Below are 21,004 nucleotides of genomic sequence, written 5' to 3'. Positions count from 1 at the left end.
GGGCAAACAAATCTTGTCATTCCCATTAGGCAGATAGTGACACAGAGGTTTGCGAGTTCAAAAGAGTTGCCGAAAGTGAATTCAACAAAGCAGTGTTGTAGCTGGAAAGTAGATCAGCTGACACCTGTCCCCAGTTTTTTAGGTCACAGGCTTTTTGTAAGTTTAGATTAAGCACTGTCTTACTTACCATATTCCTCCTTGAGATCTTCTATTTACTTTGGTAAACTGTGGATACCGGTGGAGAGGTACCAGGTGTACATTCCAGATACTTACACAATATTCAAAGACTGCTCTGTCTGCCTGTTGGGTACATAGCTCCTGACTGAAGAATTTCTAAGGTTGTCAGAAGAACAAATGAGGCATTAGGGGCTCTGATGTGAAAGGAAATAGCTTATACCCCTGGAAAGACAGATGAAAAACATCCTCTTCGTTATTAGAAATAAAAAGCTAATCTATTTAGTCTGCGCCTTTTCAAATTTCATTGCTCCCCCCGCCCAGTATCTTCATTAAATAAATGCAAACACATGTGCTTAGAAATGGGTAGGTGTAAAAGAACATTCTGCACAATTATATCTAGGCTGCCGGAGATTTATATCACATGCATACATCTATCTAGGAGCTGTTAATTCACGATGACAGCTGAGCATGACAAATGCAACAGTACACAAGTTGGAATGCCGAAAAAATGCAACTACAAACCCCATGCAGACAAACACGCATACAGGAGTTTTCCCTCAACGCACACGTGGTCGCACTTACAGGAGCTTAACCACTTTGATAAACCCCAAACACAAACACAGGAGGCTCCGCCGCCCGCGAGCTGCCCCCACACATGCAGCCGCGCCTTCGTCTACCGGCAGGGATTCTCGCGCGTCCCTGGGTACACTCGCCCCCCACCCGCATCCCACTGCGCGAACACACGCGCGCCAACCGCTCCCCGCGCTCGCCCGCCCGCCGGGGAAGCGTTGGCTCCCGGGGCTGGGGGCAGGGCCGGGTGGGGCCGGAGCGCCGCGGGGCCGGGCCTCGGCGCCCGGGGAGGGGACGAGGGGCGGGCGCGGGGCGGCGCCCGGCTCACGTGGGCGGGCGGGAGCAGCTGAAGGTCCGCTCCGGAGCCTGGGCTGTCCTCTCGCGCGCGGCGCTGGCCGGGGCGGCGGCGGGGAAGGAGGAGGAGGAGGAGGAGGAGGAAGGCGGCGGTGGCGGCGGCGAAAGAAGAGGGGAGGACGGGGGCGGCGTCGGACTGGAGCCGAGCGGCGGCGCGAGCTGCCCGGGGCGCTGTCGTGAGCTCGCCCGCCGGGCCCCCATCACCGAGCTACACCCTGCCGTGCCCAGCTCTGCCCGCGTCCGTGCCCCCGCGGGGAGCGCGCCGGGGCTGCCCCCCGAATGACGGGCGGAAGGTTCGACTTCGACGATGGCGGCACCTACTGCGGCGGCTGGGAGGAGGGCAAGGCGCACGGGCATGGCATCTGCACGGGGCCCAAGGGCCAGGGCGAGTACTCGGGCTCCTGGTCGCACGGCTTCGAGGTGGCTGGAGGCTACACCTGGCCCAGCGGCAACACCTACCAGGGCTACTGGGCGCAGGGCAAGCGGCACGGGCTGGGGGTGGAGACGAAGGGCAAGTGGATGTACCGGGGGGAGTGGTCACATGGTTTCAAGGGGCGCTACGGGGTCCGGCAGAGCCTGTGCACCCCCGCTCGCTACGAGGGTACCTGGAGTAACGGGCTGCAGGACGGGTACGGCGTGGAGACCTACGGGGACGGAGGTGAGCAGCGTCGCAGGCGGCTCGGCTGCTCCGTGAGCTGGTGCGGTGGGCTTTGCCCAGGCTGCGGGGAAGCGGGGAGGACGAGAGGCGCACGTGTCCGGAAACCCGCCAAAACACCTGGGAAAGCCTCCCACCCACCTCCCGCGCCAGCGTGGAGACGCGACTAGTGCGCGGGGGTTTGATCTGCCCTGGTTCTTGGAACGGGCTGTGTGTCCACACCCGGGGGAGCAAGGCGTGAATATACCTGGCCGGCGCCAGCGCTGCACTGCCACCAGGAGGGAGCGCCGCCCGGGTGGGTTGGGCTGGAGAGAGGACGCTGTCACTTGAGCCCGTCACATTACGTTCCTGATCCCTCCCTCTCCCGGCCGGGTTTGAAAACGCCACTCCCGTGGAGTTAGAGCGAACGCCCTGGGCTTGTGAGCCTGGCGGTCGGTGCTGACCGCTCCCCGGATTGGTTTCACGTGGAGTCGTATTTCGCTTCTGGTCCTCTCGTAGCCTAAAGATAGAAAACAGAACCCCATAACTAGGATGTAGGGGAATTGTGCCTTATTTGGAATGCATTTGGAAATATCCTAGCTATGGAAGTGGAGAGGCCACCTGATGCAGGTGGGGCTCAGAGGGTGTGGGTTTTTCTTCCTAGTTTTCATTCGTTCCTTAAAGTGGCTTTCAATCAAAAGAATGGTTGGTAGTCATTGTTGACCTGGAGAGCTTTGGGCAAATTACTAGGAAAATGTCTCAGAAAGGAACGAGGAAGCCTCCGTTTTAAGAAATATATTAGAAAGCTCTGGTCCTGCAGTTGCTAAGTTAGCCACTTTACTCCAGAGAGTGGCAATATGGAATCACCAAATTGCACTAAGGTGTATGACCTCAACATGCTGGCTATGCACAAAATCACCTTATTTTAATATTTAACAGTATTTGCAAAATGAATTGTGTAGAGGCAGAGTCCTTTTTTTTTTTTAATTACAAAAAGTATACATTACTGAAACAGGTGCAAAACCTGATGAATTTCCTTGTGCAATAAGTGGAGAAGGATGAATGGGTTATACTTTGGCAAAATACATTTTCTGGTAATAAACATAATCATAGTTAATTGAAAAGGGTTATAGGAGGCAGTGTCAGCTTCGTAATTATGCAGCTCAGAGCTGAAGGGTATGAAAAGGATCCAATTAAAAGTTTCTCCAGCCCACTGCAACCTCAGTTAGGCCACTACTTATATAAAAGCTTATACAATTTGTACACTTCAGTTACTCAGAACACTTGGGCTGTATTTCAGATGCAAAACAGTACAATGGTAGAATTCGATAAAACGGACATCTTTCCATCCCACAGTATAAATAAAGGATATGGTTCTCATGGATTAAGAGGCGGGCGGGGGTGGGGGGGGAACTGTTTCCATAATACTTTTATAAGGGTTGCATTGGTCTTGAGCTCCACAGTAGTTAATTCGGGCCCTTAAATGTTCTGAATGGGCATATAGTGCCTTGGTTGACAGCCCTATAAATATGCTAGCTTGTGATTGGATTTTATTGGAGGCCCCAGATCTGTAATATAACTAAATTCCATGCTCAAAAGTAGAATGCAAAATTTATTTTTTAAATGTGTGTGTTATTTTACAACCTTTTAAGAAGGACAAGGATAGTTCTCTTCAGTTTGGGAAGGTTAAAAATAGTCTTTTAAAAGTTACTACTCATTAAACAAAATCTCTTAGTTTAGAATATTCATTACACTTAGCAATAAAATACATGTATATATATAATATGTAGCAATAAAATACATGTATATATATAATATGTAGCAATAAAATACATGTATATATATGTATGTGTGTGTGTGTGTGTGTGTATATATATATATATATATATATATATATATATATATATATAATATGCAGCATAGCAAAGGTCCCTATGTGTTTTAGAAGCTCAGTTAAGTGACTGGGATGACTTTATGGATAATCTGCCTTCTGTTTTAAAACTAACTTAAAAATTTTTTAAACCCTTAAAATTTGGCATCACCATAGGACTGTGGTTTTCCTTTTCTATTAAAAGAAATCAAATATGCTACCAATTAGGAAGGGAAAAAAACCCTTAAAAATCACTTTCAGGGTCTCCTCTGTGCAAGTTGATTTTCTGCTTTCTTTCATATGTCACTCCATTTAATTAGAAGGTCCTTAATCATGAAGTGGTGCTCTAAGTAGAGGTATATTGCAATAACTTATTTTATACAAAAGTTTTGGCCAAAATAGGAAATATCACCTTCCCTATTCTTACTTAAGAATTAGCTTATTTTTGTCTCTGCACCACCACATGCCCATCCCTGTGCACCTTCTGTCAAACTTAGGGAAAATCTGATTCCATGTATTTTGTGATGACATTAAACTAGAAGTTTCATGTGGGAAGTACCACTTATTTTATCAGTAATTTGTGTGAAGTGTTGCTGGCATAGAACTTGCCTGAAAATTAATTAAAAATAAATTAGTACCATAGTAATGAAATCACATCTAGGTGCCCAGAATTTTTTGCATAACTTCTGATCTGCACCTCATTTTTTCCCACCAGTCATAAAACTATTGAAAATATCTAGGAAGATGCATTGCTTTATCAACTGTATATGCTTGCATATGCCCATTCATAGCACGTAGATGTAAGTTTGGCATAGCACAGTATACCTTTTACTGGAACTGGATGCCTTCCACTACAAGGCTGTAGTTAAAATGGCTATATCTAGAAAACCAGCTCCCAGATGAAAAATCATAGAACGTAATTTAAAAACCCATCAAAATACTTTTTACACTTGTGAAATATGCATCTTTATTTGAGGAATGGAGAGGAACTAATTAGAACTTTATTTGGACAGCGGGGAGAAGTTGGTACCCACCTGTTTCATAAAAATAGAAGCCCTTTTTTCCTAAGTTCATTGACTAACCCTATTTTAAATTTCAGATGAACTACTAACAGTTTGACTGTAAATTGGTTTTTAGCAATTCTATGGAGGAAGTCTTCCATATACTGTGATTTAACAAAATAGGATGGGAATGTGGCTAATGCTGTTGCCCACCCCCCACTTCCCTGTTTGACAGTTAAGCATAGAGATAAACTTTCTAATTACTGCTGTTGCCTCAAACTGCTTGGATTTTCAAGCAGTACTTATTTGGAAATTCTGAATGCTTGTCTTTTGGAGATACCAGTTCAAGGAAGCTACTTATTAATTCTCCCTCACTGTTAAACATTTACTAAGATGATATGGTTGCATTTTAAAAGTATAAAACTTAATTGATCTCAGATAGCACCTTTGGAAACTATTTTTGCAAAATTAACTTGTCATGATGTAGAAAGGTAGGAGTTGATTATAGGATCCCTTGTTTATCTCAACAAAATATTTTTTAAAAAGGTTGTTTTAGTACATGTAAGTCAAGTTGTAGAACTTTTATCCTAGAACTTGTATTTTATCTATATAGACAAAGGAAAAGTCAAAGCTCAAATTTCCTAATAATTTAATTCCCTTCCCTGTTAAGGTGGTGTATTTGGAAATGGCTAATATTCAGTAGAAACCTTCTTAACCTGAATTGTCTAAATGACTATCTTATCCTTTTGGATTTACTCCTTTTGAGAAAGCTATGGCCCACCTACCTTCTTAGAAGTTCATAAAGGTCAGGTTCAAACTTTTACATTTGCCTAGAATAGGGCATTCATAGTACCAGGCATCCTAGAATTTCATTGTTGCCCTGCTGTTAGGTCTGTTTATAGGACATAAATATATCAGAATAAACAAAAAGAGAAGGTAGTCTTGAAATGAGTCAAAACTTTTGATTTTGGATCCATTACAGTCTTAACTTCTAAATGCAATGAAATAATCAGCACGTATTAACACAATGGTACAAAACCACTAGCATCATTGCTCAGTATTTAAAAAGTAAATGTATGCCACACAGTGGAAATCTGTGTGTAGCAATATAAAATGAAAGGCAACTGCAAGGTGGATCTATATAATCAGAAACTGAGAGAGGTCAAGACATTTGATTACATCAAATACTTATATCGCTGTAATTTATCTTCTATGATATTGTGAGTTACTATGAATCATACAGAAGTACTTACATCTTAAAATTTCTAGATAACTTCTGGGGGATACTGTAATTTAAAATGTGCCTTTAAGTAAAGGAAATGGCCTTGATTTTGAAAAGAAAATTCTAAACTCCTAAATTTAATTTTTTCCCTATGTTCCCTAATATTTGTTAAAGTTATATTTATTTTGAGAGAGAGAGAGAGAGAGAGAGAGAGAGAGAGAGCAGGTAAGGGGCAGAGAGAAAGAATCCCAAGCAGGCTCCATACCACCAGGGCAGAGCCCAACGCGGGGCTCAAACTCCCAAACCATAAGGTCATGACCTGAGCTAAAAATCAAGAGTCCTGCAGCTGACTGAGCCACCCATAAGTTCCCTAATTTTAGTATTCAGTTTTTCATGTGATTATTTTAAAAGCAGCGCTATGTTATTTTGCTAACTTGTTTAATAGAAAAGTCTACTGAGCACAAATGCTTTAGATTAGAGATTATCCTATTCCTAAAAAGGCATAATATTCATTGAAGTGATCTGGTGTCAACAGAGTTTTGAGGGACACTGTCAAACACCCCTTTGCTCTGAAATGAATTCCAGACTGTTAAAGAATGGAAGTTTTACTTTGGCCTTAGTCCAGTTTTTCTAGGGGTAAATAGCATATTCTTTTGAGCCATCATAGCTGTTTACTATAAAGTCATCTACACCTGCAGACCACAAGACGCATAAGCCGTGAGACTGGAAATTTTGTCCTCGCTTAGGAGGGAACTCCTGCTCTCTGAGTGCTTCTAGTCCATGATGTGGCTCATGTAGTGGCAGTGACTAGGGAAATCCATGAAGAGAATGACGGGGAGAAAGCAGAAATCTGGCAAGGAATACAGGGCAAATCTTTGACCATTTCACCTGGAAGTACAAAATGTTAAATTGCCCATTTTTTTCATGTCCCACAATATTCAGGATCTGTATCATATTTGTCAAATCACTCTTCGCTTCAAAAATTTCTCCCAAATCTAAGTAATCCTAAATATTAAAGTTTTCCCTGCCCTAAAAAAAGATGGTGAACATGGAAGACAGAAAATGTAAAGTAAAATAATGTGTTTGATGACCCATGTCCCGATCATTAACAATTTTAAGTCTTTTAGCTTGTTGGGATGTTATTGTGACAGACCTAGAGCTTTTAGAGCTTTTCAGCTGAATGAGTAAAATTAAAATTCAGAAAGAGAACTCATTTCATCTTCTGTGACACTGCCTTCCGATGAGGGATTTTGATCAGGGGAGAAAAGTTGTTTTCTAATGATCACTCTTTTTGTATTAGAAAGTGGTGGTTTCATCTGAAACATTCGTATAAATTTTTAAATGAAAAGGAAAATTACCAAACTTGGAAAATGCTAAACAATTACATTGAAACCATTGACACAAAATTACAGGGCGGGAACTCACAAGTGGATGAAACGTAAGGTGTCACTTAGAGTTGACTTGGATACGTGTAGGATTTGACCTTGAGCCTGCCTGCTCTGAGCACCGGGCTCTCCTGGGACGCACCCAGGTGCTGGCAGGCGAGATCGCACCCCTTCCGCCCCCGACTCACACTGTGCTTTCTTGCCGTCTCTCTCGAAGGTACTTACCAGGGCCAATGGGCCGGCGGCATGCGGCATGGCTACGGCGTGCGCCAGAGCGTGCCCTACGGCATGGCCACCGTGATCCGCTCGCCGCTGCGCACGTCCATGGCCTCGCTGCGCAGCGAGCAGAGCAATGGCAGCGTGCTCCACGACGCCGCGGCCGCTGCCGACAGCCCCGCCGGCACCCGCGGCGGCTTCGTGCTCAACTTCCACGCCGACGCGGAGCTCGCGGGCAAGAAGAAGGGCGGCCTCTTCCGAAGGGGCTCCCTTCTCGGAAGTATGAAACTTCGCAAGTCCGAATCTAAGTCTTCCATCTCCAGCAAACGCAGCTCGGTCCGCAGCGACGCGGCCATGAGCAGAATTAGTTCCAGCGATGCCAACTCCACGATCAGCTTCGGCGACGTAGATTGTGATTTTTGCCCGGTGGAAGACCACGTCGACGCCACCACCACGGAAACGTACATGGGCGAGTGGAAGAACGACAAGCGAAATGGTTTTGGCATTAGCGAGCGCTCCAACGGCATGAAGTATGAAGGAGAGTGGGCAAATAACAAGAGGCATGGATATGGCTGCACCGTGTTTCCCGACGGCTCCAAAGAAGAGGGGAAATACAAAAATAATATTCTGGTCCGTGGAATAAGGAAGCAGCTTATACCAATAAGAAATACAAAAACTAGGGAGAAGGTGGACCGAGCAATTGAAGGCGCGCAAAGGGCAGCTGCCATGGCGAGAACCAAAGTGGAAATAGCAAATTCAAGGTATGTAAATGCAGGGCGGGTGGTTGTGCATGGTCGTTCAAAACAGTGGGATATCAAATATTTTGGTTGTCATTCTGTTGGTAACATCGCCATATTTGCTTCTGTAACTGCCAGAATCAAAGTTAGAAAATGATTAATTCCAATGGAATGAGAGTCAGAAATGTACCTGCACTGTTCTGAACCTGGCCGTCATCGCAAAATGTGGAAGCACATTGAGATCCCCTTGCTGTCACAAACTACTTCCCTAATACTTAACGTCGGGTCACTCGGACTGTGCACATTTTCAGGAATCGAGAAAGTTACTTTCAGGGGTGTGTTGTTTTGTTTTAATACTACCACAGAGAATGATTTTTTTCTTTTTTTCTTTCTTTTTCTTTTTCTTTTTTTTTTTTTTTTTTTTTTTTTTTTTTTGAGAAAGCCACCAAGATCTAGATATGGCAGAAATGGAAAGTTACAAGACCAAATCTCCTATGCATTGTTTAAAACAACAGAGCTCAACTGTATGGGAATGGCAGAGGGACTAAGGCTGATACAAATTGTCACATTCTATGCTGGAATGATTAGATCACCGGTGTATTAAAAGGAAAGGGGTGGGGGGAACCTGCCATGGACAGATGGGACTGTCAGTGTGCCAAAGTTGGAAGAAAGTAGAGCAGTAGAGAAGGGATGGAGTGAGTAGGAGATCGCGATGAATTATAGATTGAGAAGTGGGGTGTATGTGGGCACAGAAGGACTATGTGCTTGAAGTTTTGCCATGAATAGCTGAATTTGGGGTCCAAAGAGAGGGATGGAGAAATCTATTGGGAATAGAATTGTCATATTGTAGAAAAAAAAAGAAAAAAAAAGATGGTTATAAATGGAAAATATGATTTTTAGGCTTATTTACATGGCCACCGAATGGCCACAGTATCATGTGACTTGAGGCGTACATTTAGCATAGAATATTAAAAACCCTTTTCTTGCTTCAGTAATATTTTCCTGTAGAAGTAAATGTCCTTTGGAAGCCACAGAATATTAGCGTGTCTTCAGATTTTTATTCTTAGCATTGAATTAAGCTTCTCTTTTCTTTGGTTGAACCATACAAAATTTATGATACTTGAACTTCTTGATGTTCAAAAAATGGCACTTGCACAAGGTTCAACCTTATACTTTCAGACTTTTGAAGTTTCTTTAAAAAATAAAAACTTTATGGTCACTGTTTACTTCTGAGTATCTGAAACATTACTTGGAAAATGAAGAGGTCATGTTTTTTGTGTTATATTGACATAGGTGTCAAAAGTTTTCAGGGTTTCCATCTTTATCCCAAACTCCACCTATTTTAATTTTTTTTTTCAACGTTTTTTTTATTTATTTTTGGGACAGAGAGAGACAGAGCATGAACGGGGGAGGGGCCGAGAGAGAGGGAGACACAGAATCGGAAACAGGCTCCAGGCTCCAGGCTCCGAGCCATCAGCCCAGAGCCTGACGCGGGGCTCGAACTCACAGACCGCGAGATCGTGACCTGGCTGAAGTCGGACGCTTAACCGACTGCGCCACCCAGGCGCCGCCTTTTTTTTTTTTCAACTTTTTTTTATTTATTTTTGGGACAGAGAGAGACAGAGCATGAACGGGGGAGGGGCAGAGAAAACTCCACCTATTTTAAAGTTAATATTGCTTATTGTTAATTAGCATAAACTTTCGGGAAGGGCCTCTCTGCTCTTCTCTGTTGAGCGTATTTTATTTTAGACCACAGTTTCCCTAATAGCCAAGCGTTGAATTACTTGCTTTTCGGTTTGCTTATAGATGGGATACTTGGCACCTCTAATCTTATTGGCTTCCTGGCCCTCAGCTAACTTTTGAGCTAGTGCTATACCTTTGGTTATGCCCTGGCCTCTAATTTTAAATGCACTCCTGGATTTTTCCATTTGCTTTCACCTTACAACCTAGTGATCCTAGTAGAAGCAGTTTGATCTCTGCAGATGCAAAGTAAAACTGTGCAGGACACTCTAGCAAATGATTTTCTTAAGCTTGTTTTAATTATTGACTTTTATGATTAGTTTAAATGGGAGGAATCTACATAATGAAAGGGAAAGGCTTGTAATGCAAGGATCTCTGATTATACTAGTATCATAAACTCCTACCCAAGTGCTAGCCACATCCTCTCTGTTGAAAATCTTTTGGGGGTAGTGGTAATATAGTTTGAGATTACTGTGTTGTACAGTTTTTAATCAAATATACTTTTGGCCAGTTAACTACTTCCTAAAAATTTCACCTAGCTATCTTTTCAATGCTCAATTCATTATAGTAAGTGAAATAAGCCGGTCACAGGACAGATATTGCATGATTCCACTTAAGTGAGGTGTCTAAAATGGTCAGACTCCTAGAAACAGAGACTAAAATTGTGGTTGTCAATGGCTGGAGGGAGGAGGAAATGGGAAGCTGCTGTTGAACAGGTATGAAGTTTCAGTTAAGCAAGACGATTGTGCATGCAGTTAACAATATTGTGCACATAAAAATTTGTTAAGAGGGTAGATATCATGTTAACTCTTCTAACTACAGTAAAAAAATATATGTATACTATTTGGATGATGCAATAGAGAAAACAAAATTCTCAAGTAACCTTTTATGTCTTCCTTACTTTCATTGTGTTACTCCTCTTTCCAGATTCCTTGCTTTAACGATACTTCAGATATAGAGTTTTGCCACTTGTTTTTGTAGAAAATAGCTGATGGATTGACATTCCCCTTCAGTAGCTCTGAGTTTAAAGTTCTACATTCTTTTAAAAGCTTTTTTGTTTTTTTTTAAACAAAGAGAGGGACACCTGGCTGACTTCATTGGTTGAGCCTCAGACTCTTGATTTTGGCCCAGGATCATGGGATTGAGCCCCACGCTGGGCTCCATGCTTAGCCTGGAGCCTGCTTGGGATTCTCCATCTCTCCTTCTGTATCTCCCCTGCCCCAGCATGAAAGCATGCTCTCATTAAATGAATGAATGAATGAATGAATAAATAAATAAATAATAGAAAAAAAAAGCTTCCATTAAGGTTTTGGAGATTGCTGGCGGGGGGTGGGGGGAGGGAAGAACTTCTTGCTATATTGTCATAAACCATGGCTCTTTATAATGTCTCAGTATCTGCTCAGTACTTCCTGGACCCTCCAGTAGTTACTGTTAGTGTTTTGGTTTTACAAAATAGCAAAAGTTTAAGAACATAAGGTGACATTCTCCCCCTCATCCTGCCCCAGTAATGGCAGAATAACAACTAGAAATAACTACCTCCTGGCAGCTGCTGCTCTCAAAATCACTTGTTCGCCATTAGCAACAGAGGGAGATGATAACGTTAATAGTTACTGACCATCTTAGTTTGCCACCCAGATAGTGCTAATCATTATTCTGTTGCTGTTATTTCATAGGCTGTGGAGAATTTTTGTTACTTAAGTCTCAGGGAGTTGGATCCATTTGTGTACCATCACCTTATATTATCCTGAAGCAAAGCTTCAAGTTGGCTTTGAGAGAAAATAATTATATCCTCCTCAGGGAGATCAGGGGACATGAAACCAACCAACTTGAGCCCAGAAGATCTGTGGACCTTTCTTTTGCTTTGTTGAATAGGGAGTAGTGGTGTATCTCCGTAGGAAATGCACAGGAGGCATATTTCAGAAGACTTATTGTGGGCCCCTGTTTAATTCTTACAGATAAGAGAACGTGGGGAATCATGTTACCAGTAGATAGTAAAAATAATGCAGCAGATAAAGAATCAGTAGATACTGATCCTTTACTAGCAGGTTAGCACTTTAAAAGTGATAGCTCTGGGGCGTCTGGGTGGCTCAGTTGGCTGAGCATCTGACTTCAACTCTGGTCATGATTTCACAGTTTGTGAGTTCGAGCCCCGTATTGGGCTCACTGCTGTCAGCGTGCAGACCCTGCTTTGGAACCTCTGTCCCCCTCTCTCTCTCTGCCCCTCCTCTGCTCACACTGTCTCTCTCAAAAATAAACATTTTTTAAAAGAAAGAGTGAAAACTCTAAGGGGTGCTATTAATTTGCTGACTCCTGTAACTTTTCCTCAGGTTTCTGTTCTGATCTAAAAAGTACCAAATGTATAAGATTTAACAAAATGTTTTCTTCCCTTTTTTGTCTTGGTCCTGCGGGTAAAAATCACCTGCTAGAATTGAGAAACTGTCTCAACCTTGTTTTTAAAGAAAGGTTCAAGATGTAGGGGAGCAGCTCTGAATATCTCAAGCCCCTCACATTCAGAGGCCGAGAACAACGCTGTGCCCAAGATCATCCTTCCATACCTGTTGTTTCAATGACAGTTCTCATTTGGGCGTTTTTACCCCATTTAACTCTTGTCTTCAGTAATTTAAGACATGTTCAGAGTACTGTTTCTTGAGAAAAATATTTTAAGGAGTTTTAAAGTGAGGGATTTGGCTGAGATAGCATATGAGTGGCCCTCAGAGAACCACTCTTCTCTGGAAAAAGATCGTTTAGAAAAGGATGTAGACAAAAGAAGAGGTTTGTAGACTCTGAGCCCCAGAGGACATGGTTATCATGCTAAAGGATGGAAGAGAATTGGCTTAAAGCAGTTGAGAACCTGGGGCACCTGGGGGGCCCAGTCAGTTGAGTTTTGAACTTTGGTCCAGCTCATGATCTCATGGTTTGTGAGTTCAAGCCCCACATCGGGCTCACTGCTGTCAGCACAGAGCCCCCTTCGGATCCTCTGTCCCCCCCTCTCTTTGCCCCTCCCCCATTTCCACTCTCTCTCAAAAATAAACATTTGAAAAAAAATGTAAAGCAATTGAGAACCTTAGGCGTTTGTTTGTACTGCCTTCATTGAGGCACACAGATTCGAAGAAAGGAAATAAGGTGGGAGCGTAGAGTGGAATGGAATAGTTACCCTGTTCTCTGACTCTGTGGCCAGACTGCCTGAAGCTGGGACGGTGCTCACTCGACTGGGCAGGCTTCCAGGACTACCGTGATGTGTCAGTGACTGCTGCTCCCAGCCTCTCCTGAACTTCAGGGGGTAACAGCAGGGCCAGTAATGTCAGGAGGGAGCCTTGTGCTGTCCCTGGCCCAGCACTCTCCCTGCCAGGCCTGTCACAGATGTAGTTGTACAGGGGACAGAAGCACCAGGTCGGATGTGGAGGCCCAGAGCCCAAGGAACTGGTGCACAGGTGTGCCTGCTGCACCTGTTTTCACAACTAGAGATTGGATTCCATGTTGCCAGGTTTGGACTTGAATATGAAAAATGACATCATTTTTTTCAAAACTCCTACATAGAAGACATATTTTCCATACTTTTTTTAATGTTTATTTTTGAGAGAGGGATAGAGAAAGAACGAGTGGGGGAGAGGCAGAGAGAGGGAGATGCAGAATCTGAAGCAGGCTCCAGGCTCTGAGCTGTCAGAACAGAGCCTGACACGAGGCTTGAACCCATGAACCTGCAAGATCATGGCGTGAGCCAAATTTGGATGCTTAACCCAGGCACCCCATGCTTTTTCATTTAAAAAGGTATTTTAAGGGGCGCCTGGGTGGCTCAGTCGGTTAAGCGTCCGACTTCAGCTCAGGTCATGATCTCACAGTCCATGAGTTTGAGCCCTGCGTTGGGCCCTGTGCTGACACCTCAGAGCCTGGAGCCCGTTTCAGATTCTGTGTCTCCCTCTCTCTCTGCCCCTTCCCCATTCATGCTCTGTCTCTCTCACTGTCAAAAATGAATAAATGTTAAAAAAAATTTTTTTTTTAAATAAAAAGGTATTTTATGATTTCTTACCACTCTCCCTGTTTCTTCCATGGCTTGAATGATTCAGCCACGACAGCTTTCCTGAAGTTCTAAAGGACATCTTTGCTCATCCCTTCCCTCTTCCTGGTGGCCTGGCCCCAGCCAGCTGCTCAGGGCTGCTCTGTCTTCAGGTCTAGGCATCAAGTCTCCTCTTCATGGAGGGTGTACCCAACCCCATACCCTCCCACTCTACTGCCACCCCCTTCCACCTAAATGCCCATTTGTCTGAGCTCTCGTCTAGTTCAGTATGTTTGTTTCACATCTCTTTCTCCAATTAGATCAGAAAGCCAGGCCCTGAAAGCAGCTTTGCTCACTTTGGTACACCCCAGGAGCTAGTTTAGATCAGGGCACTTTGGTAAGGGCTCCGGTAAATATTTGATGAATGAGTGAATTAAATTCTCACTACTTAGGCTGTAAACACTGCCAGTGCTTCTGTTTTCTTGGGCATTTATAAACCAGCTTTAAAGGAAGGAAACATAGCTCTCATAATTCATCATGCTATAATCTGACTGTAGTGAAGGAAGTAAAGAAAATGCAAAAGTGCATGTTACAGGTACCTTTTTCCTTAACTATGTCAACAGCATTAAAAAATCATAACAAAGGCAAGGCTGGGAAATAAGAACTTGAGGTTAAGCCAAACTCTTATCTCCATTCTTCATAGGTGTGAGCTGGTCTAGTGATACATGTGAGTGCTTCCCGTAAACAGATATGGAAACTCCAGGAAGTCAGCTTATACTCACTATAAAAATATTAGCTCATCCCTACCTGGTTGACATCACCAAAATATGGGATAAATCAGAGCAGAGCCTAAGAGCTTACTGTTTTTTAAAAACCTGTTCACCGAATGCTCACTTGTCTTTTTTTCCTTTTGAAAGTTTTTCTTGTCTTACCTCTTTCTTTTTCCTGGTCATTTTTCTTAAGCTCAAAAAATAGCGTTCAATGGAACAGTTCCTCACAAGATTACTTGACTTGATTCATTTCACTTATTAGTAATTAAAACCCAGAGTCAACCATGAGTCAGTGCACATTATGGATCCAATTTAAACTTCTCCCAATTTTAGAAAAAAAAAAGCTGAGTCTCTTCCAAGTTATTGTGAAGAGCCAGGAATTTGAAATTCTTAAATTCAGTTGGAGAAAAGGATTCTCGTTCTCTTTTGCAAATCAAAATTCTACTTTATATTCTATCTTTATTTCTTTTCTGTAATGTTAGTAGTCCTATCATATCTTTAAAGACCATTGTAGATGATCTTCTACTGGGGCTCTGGTTAATGTTCAGTTTTTAATGTAAGTGATTTTTTTTTTTTTCAGGAAGGTTGAATTTTTCTGTAATGCCTTGTAAGCCATTTTAATGAAGAGGCTGTTAAGTAGGTAAAGTGATTTTGGAGGAAATCACCTAAAATATGGGAATTCACTACTGAGAAGAGCGTTAATTATTTGCCTTATTTAGGCCTCCTGTACTCTTCCATATCAACCTCTGCTATCCGTTTCCCTGTTATCACCAGCTCTTCTACAAGCAGATTCCAGAGGCTTCGTTAATACACGCAGGCTGGGGTGCAAAAAAGTTATTGTAAATGGGAATTGATAGTTGCCTCTTTCTTCACAGGAGAGTTGTTTTAACAGTTGAATGAGAGAGTGGGTATCATAGGGCTTTATAAACTGTAAATAACCATATATAGTTTACGTTTTGTGAGATGTGTCGCCATTTAGTGGGTCATTACACATACTAGGGGAACCTACTGTGTTATGGGAACCTTGTGAAAATTTAGTGGGTCATTACACATAACAGGGGAACCTACTGTGTTATGGGAATCTTGTTTCTGAGGATCTTTCTTGAAAAAACTCTTTCACCTGCCCTCTCGAGTCCAGCCCCATTCAGAAACTGAGGCCTTGAGGTGGCCGGGTGTTCTAATGATTTAACAAGTAGGTTCAAGCAATACAAATTTCACGAAAATTAGTTATATGCCGTAATAATGAGAGGGTCACACAGTTATCCAGACTTCCGGGCCATTAGAAACATACTTTTTTAAACCTGGGGATCATAGAGGCATGGCTTTCCACTTTGATTAAACAGAGAACATAAGGAGGAGATGCTGTGTGTGGTGTGCATGGGATACGAGGTAGCGTTCAGTCCTGCGGAGATCAACTTGGTGAAAACTGGAGCAAAAAGACAACGTTCTAAGGGGAGGGTAAGCCAGGTTTTTGGGACACATGTCACCCTTGTTTTAACTATAGAAATCAGAGTTGGCTTAGACGGTACAAACCGCAGCAGGTTCGATCTCCTTTATCTCTGAAACGTGACATTTTCCTGATGCCGTAAATACGAAGAGTTAAAGCAGCAGTGGCTTTCTCACATACATGATGAAAGCCACAGTGTGATAGCATCCATGTTCCATCCCATGTGCTCCTGGAGACAGAGCCTCTGTCTGCTGGCGAGTGGCAGAGCTCTGCATGCACGCTCACAGAGCCAGGAGACTCCTCTGAGCGGCAGCTGCCCGACAGCCAGAGGACCCCGCTCACAACTTTCCATCATGGATTAAGCTGACTCCGCCAATCTCACTTTACTCAAGACACCAAACTGGCCGCTTGCAAGACTAGTGCCTTGCAAATCTTTGAGATGCTTTTCTTATTATAGATGAAATATGAACATTGTGTTTAGGAACAGGATCCAACAAATGCCAAAGGTATTTATGTAACTCATTCAGCTTTAGTACAACGGCCCCTTGAGAATAAAACTAAATAAGCCTTTAATAATTTTGCCCTTCTATTTTAGTCGGTGTTTCACATTTATTTGTATAATATGCTTCAATTCAAAATAAGCTTCTTTATCAGAAATTTAATTAACATGTAAGGAATCAAGATTGCCTCCAAAAGAGTGCAACTCTTTGAAGTCAGATCTTCTTAGGAATTCCCTGTGTGCCGAAAGAAACTTATTCAAGTCAAGTAAAATACATTAATTCATTTTCTAACATTTTAAAAATAATTGTGCCAGAGATTAACAAATAACTGTTAGATTTTTGTCAGTTTTCTTTTGAATAAGTTTAAAATTTTGCTGAGTTTTACTACATAAAGTCCATCAAATTTTGATCTCAATTGGCTTGGTCCAGAGATCCCTGTTTAATTTTTTACATTGGTGTAAGAGCTTTTTGAATTAGTATTTCAAGATTTCCTAACTCACTTCCATCCATTAAGGGAAAGGTTTGATATTCTTGTGGGGACCCTACTAAGTCAAAACATGTTAAGGAAAAATCCCAGAGAAGCTGGACTTTCAGGTTAAGGAGTAGGAATGGAGGAGTGTCTGGTGATGGGGCCATACCCACCCACTGCCGGCCCTTGTCCCTCATTCCCACCCCTGCTGTTCACCCTAGCAATTTGAGAATGAGTTGAGCTGTGACTGATAGATACCTTGCAAAGATGAAAATGCCCTGGAAGGGTCATTAGCTAACAACGTTAGTTAACACCCTGGTCTGAACTTGCAGAAAAGAGTCTAAGTTACCAGCCCATTTTATAAGGTTTGGTTTTTTATCTCAGGGAAATAATGATTTTAATCACTCTTATAATATTAATCGATGACATACTATGTAAATGTAAAATTATGATTAGGATCCAGCTCTTCCCATCATAGAGCCTGGTTAGGACAGATAAAATTGAAATTACCCAGGCACCTGGGTGGCTCAGTCCATTATGCAGCCAACTCTTAATTTCTGCTCAGGTCGTGATCTCACACTTATGAGATCCCTCCCTCATTTGCTCACGCATGCACGTGTGTTTTCTCTCTCTCAAAAAATAAAAATGCAGTTACCTCTCAGGTGATTGGCACCTGGCTACAAGCTTAGATAGCACATAGGAGGAGCTTAGTCATAGCCTAGGGCCGGAGGCATGATTGTGCAGGTGGTATCCAGCTTGTATCCAGCTGGTACAAAGGATAATGGCTCACATGTATTTGGGGTATTGTAAAATGTTTGGTATGGCTGGAAAAAAAGACTACTTAGGTGTGGGAGGTGTTGAGAGATGAAGTGGAGATGAGATGAGGGGCTCACTGACCTATAAAGGGGGAGTTTGGACATTATCCCAAAGTCCGAGGAGAGCTACTGATAGTTTTAGGCAGAATTACATGATCAAATTTAGAAAGATCACTCTGGATGCAGGTGATATAGGGACTGGGAAGAGTAAGGGGCAATACAATTGGAGGCCGATTAAGTGGTAATGTGCTAACTAGCAATCTAGGTAAAAGCCCATGGGCTGAGCTAAGCAGTGACAGCGGGGATAGAAAGAAGAAAATGTATGGTGACAGCGTCCCAGGCAGACTCCATAGGACTTGATGGTTGGTTGAATAAATGTGGCAAACCTAGAAGAGGCAGAGTCAGAGTGACCCCTGAGTTTCAGGATTGGCCAACTGGATGGATGCTAGTACTGTTTATTCAGACAGGGACCGGAGAGGAAAGTATGGGTTTAGAGAGGAAAATTGGTTTGGATTTTGACTTCTTGAATTGGGAGATGCTGGCCCCAAAGACAAAAGGGAACATAGCCTGGAATTCAGATTTGTACCATACATAAAGAGCTCAGACCCAACCCTGAGGAACAAAGACATTTATGAGGCACATTGCAAAAGAGGAATTCCACGTCCAGGATACTGGAGGCAGCTCTTTTAAAGAAGTACAAATAAAGCACTTCTCATGTTAAGGACTAGGAGAAATCTGTTGCCTTAAGACCATGCAATTCAGGTATCAGAATATCTATTCTTGAATTTGTGAAATTATGCTTTCTAAGATTTGTGCTCAAAGGACCTACCCAGTGAGCAAGATCTGTTGGCCTGTTTCTTTCTTGGCAACATCCTGGAACAAAATATCACCCTCACAAATTATTGTGCTGAAGAAACATCCTTTGGCAAACATTTATTTAGTGCCAGCTCTGTCCAAATACGATAGATACTAGGCCCTAGGAATACAATGATGAATAAGAAACAAAACTTGCCGTTGAGAGCAAATACCCTGGGGCGGTGTGTGTTGGGGGTGGGGGGTGTCATAGCACTTCCGTGTGGCAGGTTGGGAGCTGTGAGCCGGATGGGGGCTGTGAGGTGGAAGCACCCACTGGGAAGCACCTGACCCGCCTGGGTGAGCTTGTCACCAACACTCCCCTGCGCTGTTTGCACAAGCAGCTCTCTGCCTGGAACGCCCTCACACCCACGCCCCTTTGCCTAACCTCTCTTAGTCCTTTGTGATCACGCTCAAGGTCCATACGGGACTGAATTAAGAAAACCTAACAAAATGTCTTTTCGTAGATGTAATTTTACCCCTGACAATAGCAGTGCTATCAACGGAATATACATAGGTAAGAGTTGAATAGTACTAGGGAGAGGATGACTAGCACTTTCTTTAAAAAACAACAGCAACAACTAATGGGGCCCCTGGGTGGCTCAGTCACTTGAGTGTCGAACTTCGGCTCAGGTCAGGATCTGACAGTTCATGAGTTCGAGCCCCGCGTCGGGCTTGCTGCTGTCGGCACAGAGTCCACTTCAGCTCCTCTGTCTCCCTGTCTCTCTGCCCCTCCCAGGCTTGCGTGCAGGCGTGCATGCTCTCTCTCTTTCTCTCTCAAAAGTAAACGTTAAAAAAAAACTATTAAATTTTTCAGGGTGCCTGGGTGGCTCGGTCTGTTAAGCATCCAACTCTTGGTTTCGGCTCAGGTCATGATCTCACGGTTTGTGGGTTCTAGCTGCATATCAGGCTCTGTGCTGACAGTGCAGGGTCTGCTTCGGATTCTCTCTCTCCCTCTTTCTCTGCCCCTCCCTCACTCACTCTCTCTGTCTCTCTCTTAAAAATAAACTTAAAAAATTTTTTTAAGTTTTTCAATAGTTAAATAATTTTAAATCACATTTTAACTTATCTCTGCATAGAGTCTATAAGATGTGACTTTTGATGGTAGCAGAATCCCAGCATCATTTGGACATAGAAACATCAAAGTTAGCTATTTTGCGGTAAGTTGATTTTTTGGCGGTGTTTCCAGCTGAGGAAGCAGTGTCGACACCGCTAAACATTTCCCCCACGTATCCTACGCACCAGTGCAAGCACTCTTCCCCTTTTGCTCTGAGGATTGCAATTTCGGTGATGCCTTTTGGCCACATACAAACAAAGCTGACCTGGTTGAGTGCTCACCTGGTGCCTGAACCTGTGCCGTGACCTTGGCATCTGTAACCTCCCTTAATCCCCACAGCAACCCCGTTAGTGACGTAGAAAGGTCACAAAACAAGTAGGTGCCCTGTGTAGGGTGGACCCCAGGCAGCACAGCATCAGAGCCCAAGCCACTAGATTTTGAGAATTGGGGTAGGAAATTTTTTTCCTTTTACCCCATGTACCTGCCTTAGGCTCATAAAGGAACATCTATCTGGGAGCAGTGTGATTTAGTCATATGCTTCATTTTGCCAGTTTCATTTAACCAATATTCGTTTGATAGCCACAAATCTTGTGGATGAGACAAACAGACGGATAATGTCAGTTTAATATGGTAAATTCTAAGAAAAACTGAAACCACATCAGAAGAAAACACTGAACACATGTGGGGCTGAGCCTGTGCTGTGCAGAGTGAATCGAGATTCCGTAGGAAGCAGATGGTGGCAAGGATGCCCCAGACAGAAGGAGTATCTGGAGGAAGATGGAGTGGGATAAAAGTACATAGGGTAGGTTCCTACCGGCCTTTGGATAGAGGTGACATTGCCTCTCCAGGTGTGGTCCATCCACCCCCTGCAGCAGATCAGAAGGGGCACTTAAAAGCTTCTGGCTCCCACCTACTGCTGATTTCACATCTCTTTGGGTGAGGCTCAGAAGTTTGGTTTTACAAGCTTCCCAGGTTATTCTGAGGTATGCTGAAAGTTGATAAATGTAGGTTAAGATAGGATAGCAAATGATGTCATGAAGGTTTGGGAGCTGGATTGTCTACTGTTTGTTGGCCTTGGGGAGTCTTTGAAGGCAGGTGAGCAGGGAATCATCTGTCTCTGAGATGGATATAAGTGGGGCCAAGGCTGTGGAGGCCTGGGCTGTGGACAGATGATAAAGACCCATGCCCTTGCCT

At 43.3% G+C, this 21,004-nt stretch overlaps 1 protein-coding gene across 1 annotated transcript in view; it reads left to right on the top strand.

Moving 5' to 3' along the window:
• The first annotated feature begins 1,380 nt into the window (after nucleotides 1–1,380).
• JPH1 (junctophilin 1) overlaps nucleotides 1,381–21,004 on the top strand; it is a 122,532-nt gene continuing 102,908 nt past the window's right edge. The window contains 2 exon segments of the mRNA XM_042973172.1: nucleotides 1,381–1,759; nucleotides 7,431–8,190. Coding sequence (XP_042829106.1) covers nucleotides 1,381–1,759; nucleotides 7,431–8,190 — 1,139 coding nt within the window.

The sequence above is a fragment of the Panthera tigris genome, chromosome F2, assembly GCF_018350195.1.
Source record: "Panthera tigris isolate Pti1 chromosome F2, P.tigris_Pti1_mat1.1, whole genome shotgun sequence".
NCBI classification, from domain to species: Eukaryota; Metazoa; Chordata; class Mammalia; order Carnivora; family Felidae; genus Panthera; species Panthera tigris.
The sequence above is the reverse complement of the archived record's forward strand: the minus strand, read 5'-3'. Positions and strand labels throughout refer to the sequence as shown.